This window comes from Brassica oleracea, chromosome C1, assembly GCF_000695525.1.
Source record: "Brassica oleracea var. oleracea cultivar TO1000 chromosome C1, BOL, whole genome shotgun sequence".
Lineage (NCBI taxonomy): Eukaryota > Viridiplantae > Streptophyta > Magnoliopsida > Brassicales > Brassicaceae > Brassica > Brassica oleracea.
Window position 1 is genome coordinate 36,488,807 of NC_027748.1, and position 17,282 is coordinate 36,506,088.

The 17,282-nt window shown below is 41.3% G+C and overlaps 3 protein-coding genes across 3 annotated transcripts; 2 read left to right on the forward strand and 1 right to left on the reverse strand.

The window, feature by feature from the left end:
* Positions 1 to 2,664: 2,664 nt before the first annotated feature.
* On the forward strand, positions 2,665 to 6,303 carry LOC106344967. Its single transcript, XM_013784253.1, has 13 exons — positions 2,665 to 3,010; positions 3,111 to 3,297; positions 3,389 to 3,461; positions 3,700 to 3,847; positions 3,944 to 4,053; positions 4,299 to 4,439; positions 4,513 to 4,654; positions 4,751 to 4,876; positions 5,004 to 5,164; positions 5,251 to 5,325; positions 5,408 to 5,549; positions 5,621 to 5,917; positions 6,013 to 6,303. The coding sequence occupies exons 1-13, from the start codon at positions 2,738 to 2,740 to the stop codon at positions 6,145 to 6,147; spliced, it is 2,010 nt and encodes a 669-aa protein (XP_013639707.1). The 5' UTR covers positions 2,665 to 2,737; the 3' UTR covers positions 6,148 to 6,303.
* A 268-nt stretch (positions 6,304 to 6,571) lies between these two features.
* On the forward strand, positions 6,572 to 7,863 carry LOC106342359 (universal stress protein YxiE-like). The gene is made up of 4 exons (XM_013781273.1): positions 6,572 to 6,828; positions 7,133 to 7,242; positions 7,377 to 7,495; positions 7,595 to 7,863. Exons 1-4 carry the CDS (start codon positions 6,645 to 6,647, stop codon positions 7,671 to 7,673), a joined length of 492 nt encoding a protein of 163 aa, XP_013636727.1. The 5' UTR covers positions 6,572 to 6,644; the 3' UTR covers positions 7,674 to 7,863.
* Positions 7,864 to 8,196: 333 nt separating this feature from the next.
* On the reverse strand, positions 8,197 to 10,354 carry LOC106322570 (ubiquitin-conjugating enzyme E2 32). The gene is made up of 5 exons (XM_013760632.1): positions 10,128 to 10,354; positions 9,724 to 9,855; positions 9,547 to 9,631; positions 9,273 to 9,436; positions 8,197 to 8,871 (listed from the first exon to the last, which is right to left on the reverse strand). The coding sequence occupies exons 1-5, from the start codon at positions 10,236 to 10,238 to the stop codon at positions 8,437 to 8,439; spliced, it is 927 nt and encodes a 308-aa protein (XP_013616086.1). The 5' UTR covers positions 10,239 to 10,354; the 3' UTR covers positions 8,197 to 8,436.
* Between the last annotated feature and the right edge of the window lie 6,928 nt (positions 10,355 to 17,282).

A 17,282-nucleotide genomic window follows, 5' to 3' on the forward strand; every position in this document is an offset into this window, starting at 1 on the left:
ACACGGCCATGTAATGTGATACAACGATCCTAGAGATCGGTTCATGAGATATGCAAGCAAGGTCACACAACCATTCAGATATGGTGTCTCTCTAGGCCACACGGCCAAGCTATGATGCATTAAGCCACACGGCTTTCAATCACATGATGCAAACAATGTGATCTATCAAGGGCACAAGGCCGCGAGTATGAACAATGCATCAGAATGGTTAGGCCACACGGCTGTTCGGTATGGTTCATAGCAAAATCACACGGCCACAACAGAATATAATGCAAACAAGGATAATCAATTTAGATGCATTCAATCTTATCATTCAGTTGCATATCAATTAGGGTTTACCAATTTCAAGGTTGGTAATATGCGGCTAGATTTTAGGGTTTCAGAATCAGAGTAATCTAGCAACCTAACTCTCATGCAATATGTAATCAATCCTAAATCTCAAATAAATCATTCAAATTTTAAGTAATATGAGATTTAAGGTTTCAAGGCCTTTAGGAATTTAAAACGAGATTTAGGGTTTTAAACATTTAAGTGGCCGATTTTATCAACATGAGGTTAAGGGTTTCAAGGCCTTAAGATTTTAGTTTCGAGATTCAATCAATCTATTAATCTTAAAACTCAGATCATCAATCATTCAATCAAGCAAGAACAATTTAAAATTGATTTCAAGCTTTAAAGTTTTAGGGTTTTCGATTCCAAGATTTAGGGTTTTCATAATTCAGATCAAAACAATCAATCAACATGTTCTAATGGAATCGATTTCAATCTAGTGATTATAAGATGATCAGTTTTAGGTTATACCAATTTTATAGGGTTTATCAAGAACATTGGATTTCCAAAATAATGGATTAGGGTTTTAGGGTTTGATCATTATGTTCTTAGATTAATCGGTATACCTTTGTTAGTAGGGTTGAAACCGGACCACCAAATAGAACGGATGAACCTCGAGCTGCACACGGATGGACGCGAGCTAGCTGTCGTCGGATGCGAGCTAAACGGGACGAGACGCGTCTGCTTCCTATCGGGTTCGCGAGCTGCTTCCTATCGGGTTTGCAAGCGGCTGATCGGGATTGCGAGCTGGTTGATCGGGAACACGAGCTGGCTGTGATGCAAACGGAAGCTGAGGTCGTCTAGGATCAGGAACACCTTAGGGATGGAGCTGATCGGTTGCTGACGAGCTGGAACGCGAGCTAGGACGAATTAGGGTTCATCGGGATTAGGTTAAAGTCGTCGGCTAGGTTAGGTTTTAAGGGATTGGCGATTTTAGCTTAGTTGCAGAGAACAATCGTGTTGATAGCATGTTGTAATTAGAAGATTGAAGATTGAAGATTGAATAGTTCTGTGTATTTCATTAATGAATAAGACATCCCTTATATAAAGATTACAAGATAGAGATAAAAGGAAAGAGTACAAATCCTAATCCAACTAGATTTATGATAACTACTAAATACATAAATGGAAAGATTACATATACAAGGAAAAAGAAATAGAGTTTTCTTTTCTCTAAAGCTTGTGGCCGCCTCTCTCTCTCCTCTAAGGCATGTGGCCATCTATCTCTCCTCTCTCTATGATTTCGGCTATGTCTCTTTCTTCTAGGGTTTGGGCTGATTATGAACATTCATCACTTGATTTATAACATCATAAATATTGTGACATTTTTGCTACTTTAAAAAATTTGTGATACACGTATTGCAACCTTTAAAATTAGTAACAAAAATGTAACAATAACTATATTGTTACTAATTTTTTTTATTGTGACGTAATATTTTGTCACAATACTCTCATTTTCTTGTAGTGGATACAAACTATCTAGTATCATGTCGACTTATACGTGTGACTAATGTATCATAATCAACATCATGCCACCGCTACCACTAGCGGTTGTCAAAGGACGTAAACGGGGAGTTCGAGAATGATGAGGAAATACGAGCGTTATGACTCTCGTATGTATTGAACCTCACCGTTCATGAGCATAAGCAGGACCATATCTAAGAATTTGAGAATCATAAACATTTATTAAGAATTTTATAAATTTTTTTCTTTCATTATTTGAGAATTCTTTCATCATTAACCCTGGTCTCTTAGTCGGAGTTCTTAACTCAAGATTTGACATTTTTTTAACACTTTTCGACTAAGAGACGGCTCTTATATCTTTTATTTAAGAGACGACTCTTATATCTTTTATTTAAGAGACGATTATTAACTTTTCTTAGTTAAAATCTAAGAAAAGTTAAGACCCGTTTTTAGCCGAAGCTAAGAACCTCAGTTAAGAGACTGGGGTTAACGATGGTCTGGTATAAAAAATCTACAAAAATTTTGAATGCCGAAAAGTCAATATTCATTAAGCTTTGTCGAAATCCGGCCATGAGCTTAATAATCTTACGACATGCGCTCAGACCTAACCCTTCATGGCTCGTCCACCTGCTGCTATGAAACATGTCTCGGACGAGCTGTGGAGGCAGACCTTCACCTGAGCTGGACACGCCATTCCGAAACACCAAAATAAATGCAAGGGTAGTATCGTAGTTTTCATGACCATCGCGGATCGGGCTTTTTGAGTTAAAGATTATTATTGATTATTGTCAAGCCCATTGGGCTTTATTAACCAAACTAGACGCCATTTTCAATTTCAATTTTAAAATGAATTACCCGGGAAAGCAAAAGTAGTCGAATGTCCCGGCGGCGATTACAGTAACGGCGAATCTAGGGTTTTGAAATCGGCAACTGAGAGCTTCCGATGGGGGATTCAATCGGAGACCCGCTAATTGAAATCGACGACAAGGAAGAAGTTGAAGACCCGTTTCTAGCCTTCGTCGACTACGCCAGAGCGGTGATTTCACCGGAACAAGACGAAATCGAGGAGGAGGAGGTGAGGAAGAAGAATCCAAGCGAAACCACGGCCGAGGCTAGTGGTCCAGGCTGGGGATGGATTGCCTCGCGTGTATTGAAAACATGCACTGCTTATTCGAGCGGTGTCACTGCCGCCATTCTCCTCTCCGATCTCTCTCAGGTGCCGCCCACTCTCTCCTACTTCAATTTTGTACCTTTTCTAATCATGGGGAGGTGGAAAGCTTCGATTTTGATGAAATGTTGTTGTTTTCGATGGTTAGGCATGGCATGAGCAAAACAAAGCGGGGATGTCTAAGAAGAAGCCTGAGCTCATTGATCAGTTGAATAAGAGTCATAGAAGAAGAAGACTCGCCAATACTGTTACTATAGACTCTATTTACGAGAAGAATTTTCTGTCTATGAACAGCGTTTTGGAAGCTGTTGTTATCAATGCTGATCTTCTTCCTGGTATCTAAAAAATCCTCACTGCATTTTTCGTATCCACTGCGCTCGCTGCTGTAGTTTATTCATTCGGAGATGATGATGATTTTGTTTTCAGGTACAAACATATTCATGCTTACGCTAGGGGATTTTTGGAGCTCCAACACTATTGATCTCTATCTACATCGCAGGTATGCTTTTTCAATGTGAGGTGAATCATAATCTCGTATTGAGAGATGGATTTGAGTGCTTCGTTTTTGTCTGTATAGAGATTTCTTATAAGTTTGTAATGTAATGCTTTATTGCTATGTCTTTATTGCTTATTCAGTAGGGATGAATCATAATATTTTATTGAGATGAATTTGAGTGCTTGTTTATATGATGTCTTTTATAGAGATTCTTATAAGCTTATGATGCTTTACTGCGTAGGTATTATGAGTTGGTGGAAACACCAAATGGGATACTTAGGAAAGGCAGAGAGGTTTTGATCACTGGATGCTACCTTCGTACCGCTCGAGAAGGATGTGGCACTCCACGGTTACTTCCAACAGAGTATCTTGTCATTTTGCTAGATGAGGTTATTGTTTTTATTTTTCCCAATCTTAGAAATGCAGTCTTGGATTTTCCTGTAGTTAGTTTCCGATTCTTATTACCCAACTCTCGAATACTGCAGGACGAAGAAGAAGATGCAATCTTTATAGTAGCTCAACTTTGTTCCGATACTTTCTCATCCGTTTCTCTGGGTGATTTCAACAATGGAACTTCATACTCTTTGTATGCTAGGTAAGAGATTTTATACTTGCGTGCGATGTCACTCAATACGGGTCTTGGTAGAAGTAAACTATCAGATCAAAACCTTAAGAAATGGCTAGTAGTATCATTCCAGTTCTTGCAGTTTCATGGTAAAGTGATAGAAAGATGTGTAAAGTACCTCATCAGAAATAGATGTACAAGGTATATGTTTTGAGAGTTTGAGTGGTTAACGTGACTTAACTTCTATTTGTTTTCCTCTTGGTCTGAGAGAGCAGGATTGAATCTATAGGTCCTCTGGAATCTGAACTCAAGTTTAGTACTGCGCATAGAAGGCAAATTGCACTTGTAGATGCTGACGGCGTTAGGTTAAATTTTATCTTGTGGGGAGAGCAAGTCATCGTGGCAAACCTCATGAGGTAAGCTCCTGCCTTGGTGTTTCTATCTTTACTTTTCAACCAATGTGTTTCTTAAAAAAAAATCATTTTTCAGTGTGGGAAGTATGCTTGGGCTTGAGAGGCCTTATATTTCTAGTCTCGAAGAGAGTGCAATGGAAGGAAAAGATGAGTTCTGCCTCGAATACGGTAGCGCAACACATCTCTATATAGTGCCCTCAACCTTACAAGAGGAAACGGTAGATGAAATTCTTTTTGTTGGTCCTTTTCTTGTGCCAATTTTTTTCATCGGTTTCTGATATCACTAATGTGGAGTGAGTTGTTTGTTCTTTCAGGTTTGTGTATCATTATCCCAGAATCAGTGTCAAGGATCTAAACTGCTTGGTTCAGTAGGAGTTTCGCAGGTGACATTGCCTCGTGACGCCGAAGGGTGTATAGACTTCAGCAATTATCCTTTTGGGGTGAGTAGAAGTTAAGATCACATTTGATCAAGCATGATATTACTGATGGTCGGGTCTGAAAATTATTTGAGAATCTATTGCTTTGCTGCATCTGTTAATATGCCTGTCCTTGGTTGAAGTTCTGCAGACGAATATAACGGACTGTCGCGACAAAACCACTGGCATCAGTCTCTATGGCGTTGTAACAGATATATTCTGTGATCCAAATGCCACAGGAGTGGTCTTCTCTTTGAAAATTGAGGACACAACCGGAGCAATATGGGCTAGGCTCCACTTTAATAGTTACTGGTATCAAATCCTTTCATTAATTCTGAAACAACATAAAAAATATCGATTTTGATGAGTTATTTTTTCCTTTGTTATATGACTTGCAGGTCGTTGGGAAGGTTAGGACTTGGTCATGTCGTATACGTTTCAGGGTTATCCTGCAAAACCACAAAAGAGAATTGGTAAGCCTTATCAATAAGTAATGAGTAGATATTGGTTTAATCACTTTATTGCTTTAGCTTAAAGATTGTTTTGGTTAAGCAGCCTTGAGGTGTTATGGCATGAGGAGAACGAGAAAGCTACATTCATCAACCTAAGCTGCTTACCTGCATTTCTAACCTCTTCTTGTCTTCACAAAGTCTCTACCCTCTCCCAGATTTCAAAACAGAGAAAGCCTGCAATCAATGTTCGTGTCAGTTTCTACATAAGTTTTCCTTGGTGCACCGTCTCTCTCACACTGCATGTTTCTTTTGGCAGATTTGTCGGGTTAAGCTGGATGAGATTGACCAATGCCATAGCATAAACACGAGATTATCACACAGCGTTTGCGGCCATTTCATAGACGAAGATTCGCCACTACACGGAGGGAATCTGCATTGTAGCTTCTGCCGAGTAACCTTGAACAGTAACGCCGGGTCAGAAGTAGTGAGAACGTTCCACATAATGATAACACTCGCAGACGAGGAAACCACCAAACTATACTCGTGGTGTACGGGTCAGTCCGCATCAGCTATACTTCAGATATCTCCTGACGAATTCTGTGATCTTCCTGAGGTAAACAAAACAATCTCTTTTTGTAAGTTTGGTAATAAAAGTTGTTTTATTGATGGCAGTAAAAATAAATGAAAAGGGTAAAATTGATTTTGCAGGATTATCAGCTAATGTATCCGTCTTCATCGGAGAACGAGTGGTTCCTAGTGACCTTAGCTAACGGCGGTGGCCGGAGTTCGTCTCATGAAATGGAGGCGACTTGCTGGGAAATCACCCGCGCTCTCAAGATTTAAGCTCTACCCCGTCAAGATCTCAGAGGGATTTATTTTTAAAAAATGTTTGTTTTAATAATTTATTTTTCTTTTAAACACTGATTTGTTCTTTTATTATAAATTATGAAAAATATTATTGTCAACAACTTTATAAGAGAGACAATTCTATATAATGTGAAAGAGGTTGTTTGACTTTAAGAACGTGCCTTTGATGTCTCTGTTTACTTTTGATTGAATTCGGACAGTACGGGGGCCCAGACTCCACCTTATCTTGTCCCGTTACTATTTCGCTTACCACTGTTTTGAGCTGTTCTAATTCAAGGGCTGTGATCGTCTTCGACTCAGTCCAACGGCCAAGATGTATACAGATGATAAAGGACATTACGAGAGCGTTGTGATTCGTTGATTTAGTCTCCTAGTCTACACCATTTGTCTTCGAGAGAAGAGAGAAAGAAGAGAATCGAACTTTCGTTGAAAAAGGCATTTGATAGAGAGAGAGAGAGAGAGAGAGAGAGAGTATGGCGGAGAGTAATGGTCGGAGGATCGGAGTGGCGGTGGATTTCTCGGAGTGCAGCAAGAAGGCTCTGAACTGGGCGATCGAGAACGTGGTTCGCGACGGAGATTATCTAATCCTCATCACTGTCGCTCACGATATGCATTACGAGGATGGCGAGATGCAGCTCTGGGAGACCGTTGGATCTCGTACGGTTTCTCAAAACTCCTTTCTTGTTTGATTTACTCTGAATTTAAAAAAAAAACGCCTTCATCGTACGATCGATCTCGGTTTAAGAGTTTTGTCAAGTCTACTTGGTTTAGCCTTTTATCTGATCTATCAAAAATCTATGTTTTGAAGGAACTTGACTTGACTTTTACTCATGCATCGTTTTGACTTACATCTGTCTTATTAGTTAAGTTCGAGTTATGGGTTTGAGTTCAAGTGTTTTCCTAGTACAATGATTCTTCTTGTTGTTTGACTCTTGTTTGGTTGTGTGTTGTCACGTTTCAGCTCTGATTCCGCTGAGTGAATTCTCGGAAGCTGCTGTGATGAAGAAATATGGAGTGAAGCCTGATGCTGAAACCCTTGACATTGCCAACACTGCCGCTAGGCAGAAATCTGTAAGCTTTCTTTTTTCCGTTTTAGGATGGATGAAGAATCTCTCTTCAAAGTAACTTAGTAGTTGTAAGAACAGTCCATGGTTTCTGTTAAATGAAGATGAACTGTTGTTGTTTTTGTTGTGAAACATGAGCAGATTACAGTAGTGATGAAGATATATTGGGGAGATCCTCGTGAGAAGATATGTGAAGCCGCTGAACATATCCCTCTCTCAAGCCTTGTCATCGGTAACCGTGGCCTTGGTGGCCTTAAGAGGTAAAACATTCCTCCTCTTTCCATTTTTTCAACATCTCCTCCTCTTACACATATTGATAAGTACGTAAGCAAAACTTTTTTTCTTTTTTTTTTTGGCAGGATGATAATGGGAAGTGTAAGCAACCATGTTGTGAACAACGTGGCATGCCCTGTCACCGTCGTGAAGGCTCACCACTGAGCTTTGTGTTGATATTGCTCGGATAACCCGATAACCGGTGTATATCCTAAGATTTGTGTATCGTAATCTGTATTTATAACTCTTGTGTGACTTGTATGTTGTTTATCTTGTGCATCTTTATCTGATTTCATGGGTCAAAAATACTTCTACCTTCTAATAAAATAAATACTCGTTTTGAGTTTTGGACCAAGTGATTTGCTTTTTCAAGCTTGTTATTGGTTTTTTAATCTTGATATTTATATTAATTACAAGTTTAAAACAAACTTTGTTTTAGACAAGCATGCCTTTTATTGTCTCTGCTACAAAAGGAAGTGATAAGGCGTTAACTAGTTTTATTATTCGAGGCAAAAGACTGATATAACATGCACACATGATCAACGCTTCTTACAATGATAAAACTTGTTAACTTAACCTTGAAAAATATTATATGAGAAATAGCTATGAACATACAGTATAATCAGAATTCAAATTCTAGTAAGAAAGCTTGCTGTAAAAAAAAAAAAAAAAAAAAAGAGGTATACAATATTCAAATCCAAAATACAATATTGTTGCTAACTTGGTCACAGGCTATAATCGAATATACCAAATAAGTTGCAAGACAATGTCACACATAATTATTTACCCTATTTTATATGCACTTTAATCATATTCATATACCAAACGACCAACAAACGCCATAAGCAGCATCGACTTTTCACACATTTCATTCATCGATCAGCCTTGACTTTTTTTACCGTCTGGTTTGGCTTTGCATGGACGATGTTCAAGACTCGTCCATAAAGCCAGTACCATAACCACTTGACCTTATGAACTTCTTCAGGAGAAGAACCATGATTGCGATTGTGAGCCCAACCGCAGCCAACGTGAACAGCCTGTCGTCCACCGGCTTCTGAGCCGCTCTTCTGATCATTGTTTGCTCACCACTTCCAGAAGCTTTTGCCGCAACCTCAACTGTCGCTAACCCTCCTGCTGTGGGACTGACATTAGCTGTTGTGGGGACTGCTTCAGCTGCTTCTTCGATAATTTGATCATCAGCTATGGTGTCTACTGTGACGATGGATGGTTCTTCCACTACTGTTATAGCTTCCTGTGGCTCAGTTTGGGAATGAGCTACCGATTCAGTGGAAGCAGTTTGGTTACATGCCAGAGGAAGAGGTTTTGAAACCACGGTCGCTTTGCTAAGGATGTAGTGATGAATCTGCACTTATTAAGAGGACATGAATACTAAAGTTGAAGATGAATAACAGATAGGCCATGTCATTAAGAGAAAACAAATCATATACCTAACTACACAAAGAAAAGCTCAAGAGTTAAAGGTAAAAGGAGCTAATAGTAGCTGTGATTTCAGTTAAAATAAAGCAGAGTTTCTTAAAATATTTGTGAGTAATGTAGATGCTTGTTAGAGCAAACATTAACTCTTGATCCCTAGAGATATGCGACCTTACTAGTATATCGTAAGGCCAGTTTTTAACAGCAGCTATTCATATGGTTTATAAAGACAAATGCCAAAATCACGATAGAACAAATATTCAAATTTTAACCAGAAAGTTATGCTTAGTGGTAAAAAAATTAAAAGGATCTTTAGAGGGGGTTAAATACCTCATCTATAACTTTCTGACGTTCAGGAGAGCCATACTTGGGTGGTGCCTCACGTGATTTAATGGCTAGCGTACGCCTCTCTTCTTTTGGATACTCTACTGAGCCCAGTGCTCCGTTGGGGCTAGTAGGCATGAAGGCAATGAGAGCCACCAACGCAGTGCGAACTGCAAAGAAACAAACCTCAATCATAAGCGCAAAGAGCTAACTTATATACTTCAACCATTAGTGCCATCTTAAGAAACAAGTCAAGGTATATAAAAGTCGGTGACTTTACCACTCCAAGAAGGTTGCCAGTGCTCGGGATGGTAATTCGAAATGCTCAAGCAAATCTTCGTATTGGTTTCAAACCGACCGTTAGGCTGAAGAAAGCAAAGAGATTCATATTATAATTATAAACACACTCTCCATTTTTTTTTGCCTTGCTAAATAAATGGTAATGAATAATCCTTACAGTCAATAGCATGAAGGAAGGAGGTTTGAAAGGGTAATCTGCAGGCAGCTGAATCCTCCCATGATAAATCCCGCCTTCAAATTCAGTGTCAGCAGGTCCCCTGATGGCGAATTGCCACTCAAAGATGTTCTCCTACAAGTTTGAATACACAGAGAAACAAACTATAACAAAAGTTATTTATCAAGAGAGATTCAGTGAATACATGAACGATGATGATCGCGATCACGTAAATCACAAGGCACCATTTCTAGATCTATAGAATCAGAATTCGAATTTACTAATTCTAGCTACAGAACAGATTCAAATTGGATCTTCGGTGAAGATTCAGCAAGAGATTCAAACAAACAAACAAACATCTCCTCCGATCTCTAAAGCTCGAAGAGGATAACATTAGGTTAGGTTACCTCAAGGGGGAGAGACATGAAATCATCAGATGGATTAGCTTGCATCTCCTTAACCTCCTGCAGAATCCTCTTCACCGCCGGATTCTTTCGGTTATACTTCTCATCCGCCATCTTCTAGATCTCACCGGCAAATGTAATCCGCCGTCGGAGTCCGGATCCGTATTTAAACTAAAACACGCAAAGGTGAGGAGTAGATTGCGTTGCGGTGAGAGAGACAACTCAAAATAATTCCAAAAGAATTAGTTTCCACGTCATCGCTCTTTTTACTACGGATACGTGAAGGTGACAGTTTCTAACCATCTCAACGGTTTTGAATATGCCACGTAATCGTTGTGTCTTTACTGCCGTTGATAGGGTTGGACTTAACGGGCTTTGGGTTTTTATTTACAGCCCAGTAAAACGTGCACGCTACAAAGAGTATAGGAAGTCAAAAACGTTGACGGGGACGGGATGATCGATGAAGAATCTTGAAAGTAGGAAGACCAAGCAAATTCCTGATACGTTGCAGAGGATCTACTTCCGCAAGAAGAAATAGAGTGGCGAAGAGAAGAATGATCAAGAAAAGAGTAACGAGAGATTGAGAAGAGTTGAGAGAGACTCTGAGTAGAAGAAAAGGTTTATGAAAGAATAAAAGAAGCAAAGACTCGAGTTGGAGGAGAGGCTTTGCAAACGGATAGAATTTACTTTTGATTTGCTTTATAATGACGTTGTGAGAGTCATTTCTTTTCCATGTTAAAAGTTGTTTTGTTTGTAGTGTCGCCATGAGACCTGCACTTATGATCGTCATGAGATCATAAGACAGCTTTACTATTTCGTTTTGTAGTTGGGATTTATATCATAATCGGGACTTTCTCTTCCTTTCAAGTACCGGTTTTACTACTTTTGGTGATATTCAGTTTGTGGGTTCGAGAGTTCATAACAAAGTTCTTAACAAATTGGTGCGCTTGTGACGTGACGAAACTTAGCGATGCCTTCGTTGGAAGATTCGAGTGCGACGCAGGAGTATGACGAGACAGTGGCTGAGTTCTCGCAAGATCTATTGTTTTTACGTTCGGAGTGGGATCGTATGAAACAGAAGTCTGAGGGAGTAGATGAGCGTCTGATGGTGATGGATAAGACTCTGGTCATGTACGAGAAACGTTTCGACTCGTTGGATCATCGTTTCGACCAACTGACCCAGATCTTACATCGTATGGAGACAAACCAGATGTCCGAAAAATCTCAAGGAAAGGCGGTAGCTTCGCAATCGAACGAGCAAACACCGCCGTTGCAATCGTCTTCGCGGTCTCAACCTCCGCTACTACCTCCGGGGTTTCAGTTACCGCCGACCGTTTGTGAGACGCGTGAGGGTTTGCTTAAGAAGATAGACATGCCGGTATTTGATGGGGCCAGTCCTTTTGGATGGATCGCGCGAGTTGAGCGTTACTTCCGTATTGGGAACTTTCATGGTTTGGAACGGTTGCAGCTTGTATCACTCAGTTTGGAAGGTCATGTCCTTAACTGGTTTGATGGAGAAATGGATAATGACCCTTTCGCTGATTGGATGCAGTTTAAGAGGCGTTTGGTCGCTCGGTTCAGACAGAGAATAGAAGATGAGCCAGCGAAACGACTGTTTTCGATCCAACAGACGGGTTCTATAGCTGATTATGTCCAAGAGTTTGAGGAACTACGTTCCATTGTGACCGGAGTTGATGAACGTAACTTGGAACACATTTTCTTCAACGGATTGAAGCTGGAGATGAAGGAGGTAATCAAAATGAAATAACCCATGGGGATCACGCAACACATAGCAGCGGTGATTGGCATGGAAGGAAGCACCTTTTGTAAATCGGTGGGGGACGCAGCGACTACTGATAACCACTTCCGCCGCTCTGCTTCCACTTACCCATTCCGTAATGCTAGTTCTTCTTCTACCATTCAAAACCGAACGGGGTCTGGTACTGATAAGGGAGCTGGTACTGATAAGGGAGCTGGTACTGATAAGGGAGCTGGTACTGATAAGGGAGCTGGTACTGATAAGGGAGCTGGTACTGATAAGGGAGCTGGTACTGATAAGGGAGCTGGTACTGATAAGGGAGCTGGTACTGATAAGGGAGCTGGTACTGATAAGGGAGCTGGTACTGATAAGGGAGCTGGTACTGATAAGGGAGCTGGTACTGATAAGGGAGCTGGTACTGATAAGGGAGCTGGTACTGATAAGGGAGCTGGTACTGATAAGGGAGCTGGTACTGATAAGGGAGCTGGTACTGATAAGGGAGCTGGTACTGATAAGGGAGCTGGTACTGATAAGGGAGCTGGTACTGATAAGGGAGCTGGTACTGATAAGGGAGCTGGTACTGATAAGGGAGCTGGTACTGATAAGGGAGCTGGTACTGATAAGGGAGCTGGTACTGATAAGGGAGCTGGTACTGATAAGGGAGCTCAGACCAGTGGCAATCAGCGGCCACGCCAGAAGTATACTGATCCAGAGCTAGATGCAATGAGGAGAGACCACATCTGCTTCAAATGCAAGGGGCCGTATTCAAAGACTCACATATGTCATAATAAGGAGTTGTGCGTCTTGACTGTTATCAATGGTTATGAAGTCGAAATATTGGATCATGCGATGGATGATTGGGGGCAAGGAGACAAGGAGTATGAGAGACAACTGATGGAGATGTCTATGAACGCCTTTATGGGCATTGATACACCAATAACAACCAAACTCAGAGGGCGCATTGGACTTCAGGAAGTGGTGATTATGATTGATAGCGGGGCTACTCATAACTTCGTGGCGCCTCATGTTGTGATCAAAGCTAAGTTGCCTTTACAATCTGAAAAGCGTTTTCAAGTGCTATTGGGAACAGGTGTTGTCGTTGAATCAATGGGAGTTTGTCAACATGTACCTTTCATGATCCAAGACACACTTTTTACCACAAACTTTGTCACCTTGGAGTTGGGAGGAGCTGATATGAAACTGGGAGTTCAATGGCTACGAAAACTAAGCAAATGCACGGTTGAATGGGAGTCACATGAGCTCTCTTTCATGTACGAGGGAAAGTCGGTGACACTACGTGGAGATCCCTCGCTACATCAGTCTCAGACTAACCTGCAAACACTATCTTGTGCGTCTTTAACACCAACATTCGGGTGGGAAGGTGGTTTGGCTGAAGCTCAAGTCTCATCAGCAATACCACCTCAACAAATTCAAGACGTGCTGGATCAATTCGTGGGTGTGTTTCAAACACCATCAGGTCTACCTCTAGTACGAAACCGTGGTCACACTATCATGCTCCAACCTGGGGTAACCTCTGTCTCAGTTAGACCATATTGTTACCCTCAAGCTAGCAAAACGACGATGGAATAGATGGTAGCTGAGATGTTAAAAACTGGTATCATCAGACCGAGTAAAAGCCCGTTCTCCAGCCCGGTCCTCTTGGTCAAAAAGAAGGATGGCACGAGCCGTTTCTGTGTTGATTACCGTTCTAAACCGAGTAACTGTGCCTGATAAGTTCCCCATTCCTATGATCGACCAACTTTTGGACGAGCTACACGGTGCAGCAGTGTTTACTAAGCTTGATCTACGCTCTGGTTATCACCAAATTCGCATGAAGGAATCTGATGTTGAGAAAACCGCTTTTCGCACACATGATGGTCATTACGAGTTCTTGGTGATGCCCTTTGGCTTAATGAATGCGCCAGCTACATTTCAAGCTTTAATGAACGAAGTGTTTCGCCCATACATCAGACGCTTCGTTGTTGTCTTCTTTGATGATGTACTGATCTATAGTCCTGACTTGGCCTCTCATTGCGACCATTTACGCATGATACTGCAACTATTTGCCGATCAGAATCTCTACGCCAATCAAAATAAGTGTTCCTTCGCTCAGCCATCAGTGGAATACCTCGGTCACATTATCTCAGGTGAAGGTGTTGCTACTGATTGGGCGAAGACATCAGCAATGCAGCGTTGGCCTACACCTCACAATGTCAAAGACCTGCGTGGATTCCTTGGTCTCACGGGGTATTACAGAAAATTTGTAAAAGGCTATGGCTCCATTGCTAAACCACTGACAGCGCTCTTGAGAAAAGATAAGTTTGAATGGTCTCAGCCTGCTCAGGAAGCATTTCAACTACTGAAGTCTACAATGATGAAAGCACCCATTTTGGCTCTGCCTGACTTCACTGAACTGTTTGTGGTGGAAACTGACGCCTCAGGTTTTGGGTTGGGTGCGGTACTAATGCAGAAGAAACGTCCTATAGCTTACTTTAGCTACGGGTTAATGCCTCGCGAGCAGTTGAAACCTATTTATGAGAGAGAGCTGATGGCGATCGTCATGGCAGTGTTAAAGTGGAAACATTATTTGACAGGGAGACGTTTTGTTGTTCACACTGATCAGAAGAGCTTGAAATTTCTTTTGGAGCAAAGAGAAGTCTCTCTAGACTACCAACGGTGGCTTACAAAACTGTTAGGCTTTTAGTTCGACATCGTATACAAACCGGGCATTGACAACAAAGCAGCAGACGGTCTATCACGCCAAATGCAAGCACTAGAAGCATGTGGGAGCAGCTTGTTTTTGTCTCTTAGTGTCCCTACTGTCCTGCAACTGCAAGATATTTATGCTGAGATTGAGCAAGATGCATGCATTCAGGCTCTTAAGCGACAAATCGCAGATGGTGAAACGGTGAGGAAGGGTCTCACTATAGTGGATGGAGGCGTATGGTATAAGAAGAGATTGTTGATACCACATACATCAAGATTCATTCCTCTGTTACTTAAAGAGTTTCATGATGGCTTACAAGGAGGACACTCCGGTATCTTCAAGACTCTGAAACGCACACAAAGCTCTTTTCATTGGCAGAACATGCGCCAGACAGTTCAGACTTATGCTCAGTGTGTCATTTGCCAAACTCACAAGACGTCTACACTGTCTCCTGCTGGACTCCTCCAACCCTTACCCATTCCAGAAGCTGTTTGGCAGGATATCAGGATGGATTTCATCGAGGGCCTTCCCTCCTCCAATGGCGTCAATGTCATTTTGGTCATTGTAGATCGCTTGAGCAAATATGGACACTTCTTTGGCATGAAACATCCATTCACCGTCACTGATGTAGCTGAGTTATTTGTGCGTGAATTTGTCAAACTGCACGGTTTCCCAACCTCAATTGTTTCCGACCGAGACAAGATATTTCTCAGTGGGTTTTGGGGTGAGTGTTTCAAGGTTGCAGGCACTTCTCTCAAATATAGTACTGCATTCCACCCACAGACGGATGGCCAAACTGAAGTACTAAACCGATGTCTAGAAACATATCTATGTTGCTTCTCGTCAGCTCACCCTAAGACTTGGAGCAAGTTTCTTAAATGGGCAGAGTACTGGTACAATACGAGCCATCACACCGCTATTGATACAACGCCTTTCAAGATTGTCTACGGTCGTGACCCACCGTCCTTGCTACCATTTGAAAGGGGGTCTACGGTGAACTATGAGCTCGAACAATCTCTAGTGGAACGTGATAATCGCTTAACTGATTTGAAGGCAGCCTTGTCACGTGCTCAAGAGTCTATGAGAAAGTCAGCAGCCAGAAGTTAGCAGCGAAGTTTTATGGTCCATTTGAAGTTGTGGAGAAAGTGGGGAAGGTTGTGTATCGCTTACGTCTTCCCGATGGTTCAAAGATTCACCCAGTGTTTCATGTGTCACAACTCAAACAGGCACTGGGGGCGTCTGTGCAAGTCACCGCTCTTCCTCCATCCTTCTTGGTTAATGGTGAAGTCGTGATTGAACCAGAGAAGGTGTTGGAAACTCGCTACACGGCGGATGGTCGTCTGGAAGTGTTGGTTCAGTGGGTTGGTCTTCCACATCATGAGACTTCTTGGGTGTTAGGGTGGGAGTTACACAACCAGTTTCCTGCTTTTGAGCTTTAGGACAAGCTGCATTTCATTGGGCGGGGTACTGATACGTTGCAGAGGATCTACTTCCGTAAGAAGAAACAGAGTGGCGAAGAGAAGAATGATCAAGAAGAGAGTAACGAGGGATTGAGAAGAGTTGAGAGAGACTCTGAGTAGAAGAGAAGGTTTATGAAGGAATAAAAGAAGCAAAGACTCGAGTTGGAGGAGAGGCTTTGCAAACGGATAGAATTTACTTTTGAGTTGCTTTATAATGACGTTGTGAGAGTCATTTCTTTTCCATGCTAAAAGTTGTTTTGTTTGTAGTGTCGCCATGTGACCTGCACTTATGATCGTCATGAGATCATAAGACAGCTTTGCTATTTCGTTTTGTAGTTGGGATTTATATCATAATCGGGACTTTCTCTTCCTTTCAAGTACCGGTTTTACTATTTTTGGTGATATTCAGTTTGTGGGTTCGAGAGTTCATAACAAAGTTCTTAACACTTCCGTGGAGAAACAAGGGGTTACTGACACATGGCTTGATAAGCAGTGTTCTATATTCGCGAAAGCTAAACGTCATGCCTTCGTCTGAGAATGCTTCCGGCGAAGCTCTCGTGGAAGCTTGAATATGTTCTTGAACACGAGGTCGCCTTTTTGGAGATGAACTATGTTTTGTTTCTCCAATGTGTGTGAAAGACAAACTGTGGTTGTGATTTCGAGATATTGTAGTTGTCTCCTTTTGACTACTTCACTTACAGGATGAGATATAAATTCCGAGGACAAAGAAAACTAGCTAGTTGTAAATCAGTATGTGAATGAAAATTACATAACATAAGTTGATACATGAAGATGAAGACAAACATAAAAATAAAACCCACATAACTTGCTCGATAAGCCTTCATGGAGGTAGTAAGATAACTAGGTATGTTGGTGCAACTGAGAAATCACAATGGACTAGGAGTATTAACAAAGCTAAAAAGCCCCCAAATAAAAAAAACATCGATAAAATATCTTGATTGCAACTATAGTCCCATTCACATTTTTGTACACTACTTTGGTTGTCTTAATTCCCAATTGCACCACCATTAGAGAGCTTCCCCTCCATTCACTTGGTTTTGCTCTCCTTGGTTGGTGTCTTGTTCACATCTAACACTCTCACCTTTATTTACGGCCACATACTTCCTCCACACTTGATAACTTGTTACAGGACAGAACTACAAGCAAGCAGTTCAAATACTTAAGAAAATATATTGTTTGTTGGGACTTGTGAAGCATCTTTAGTGTGCAAT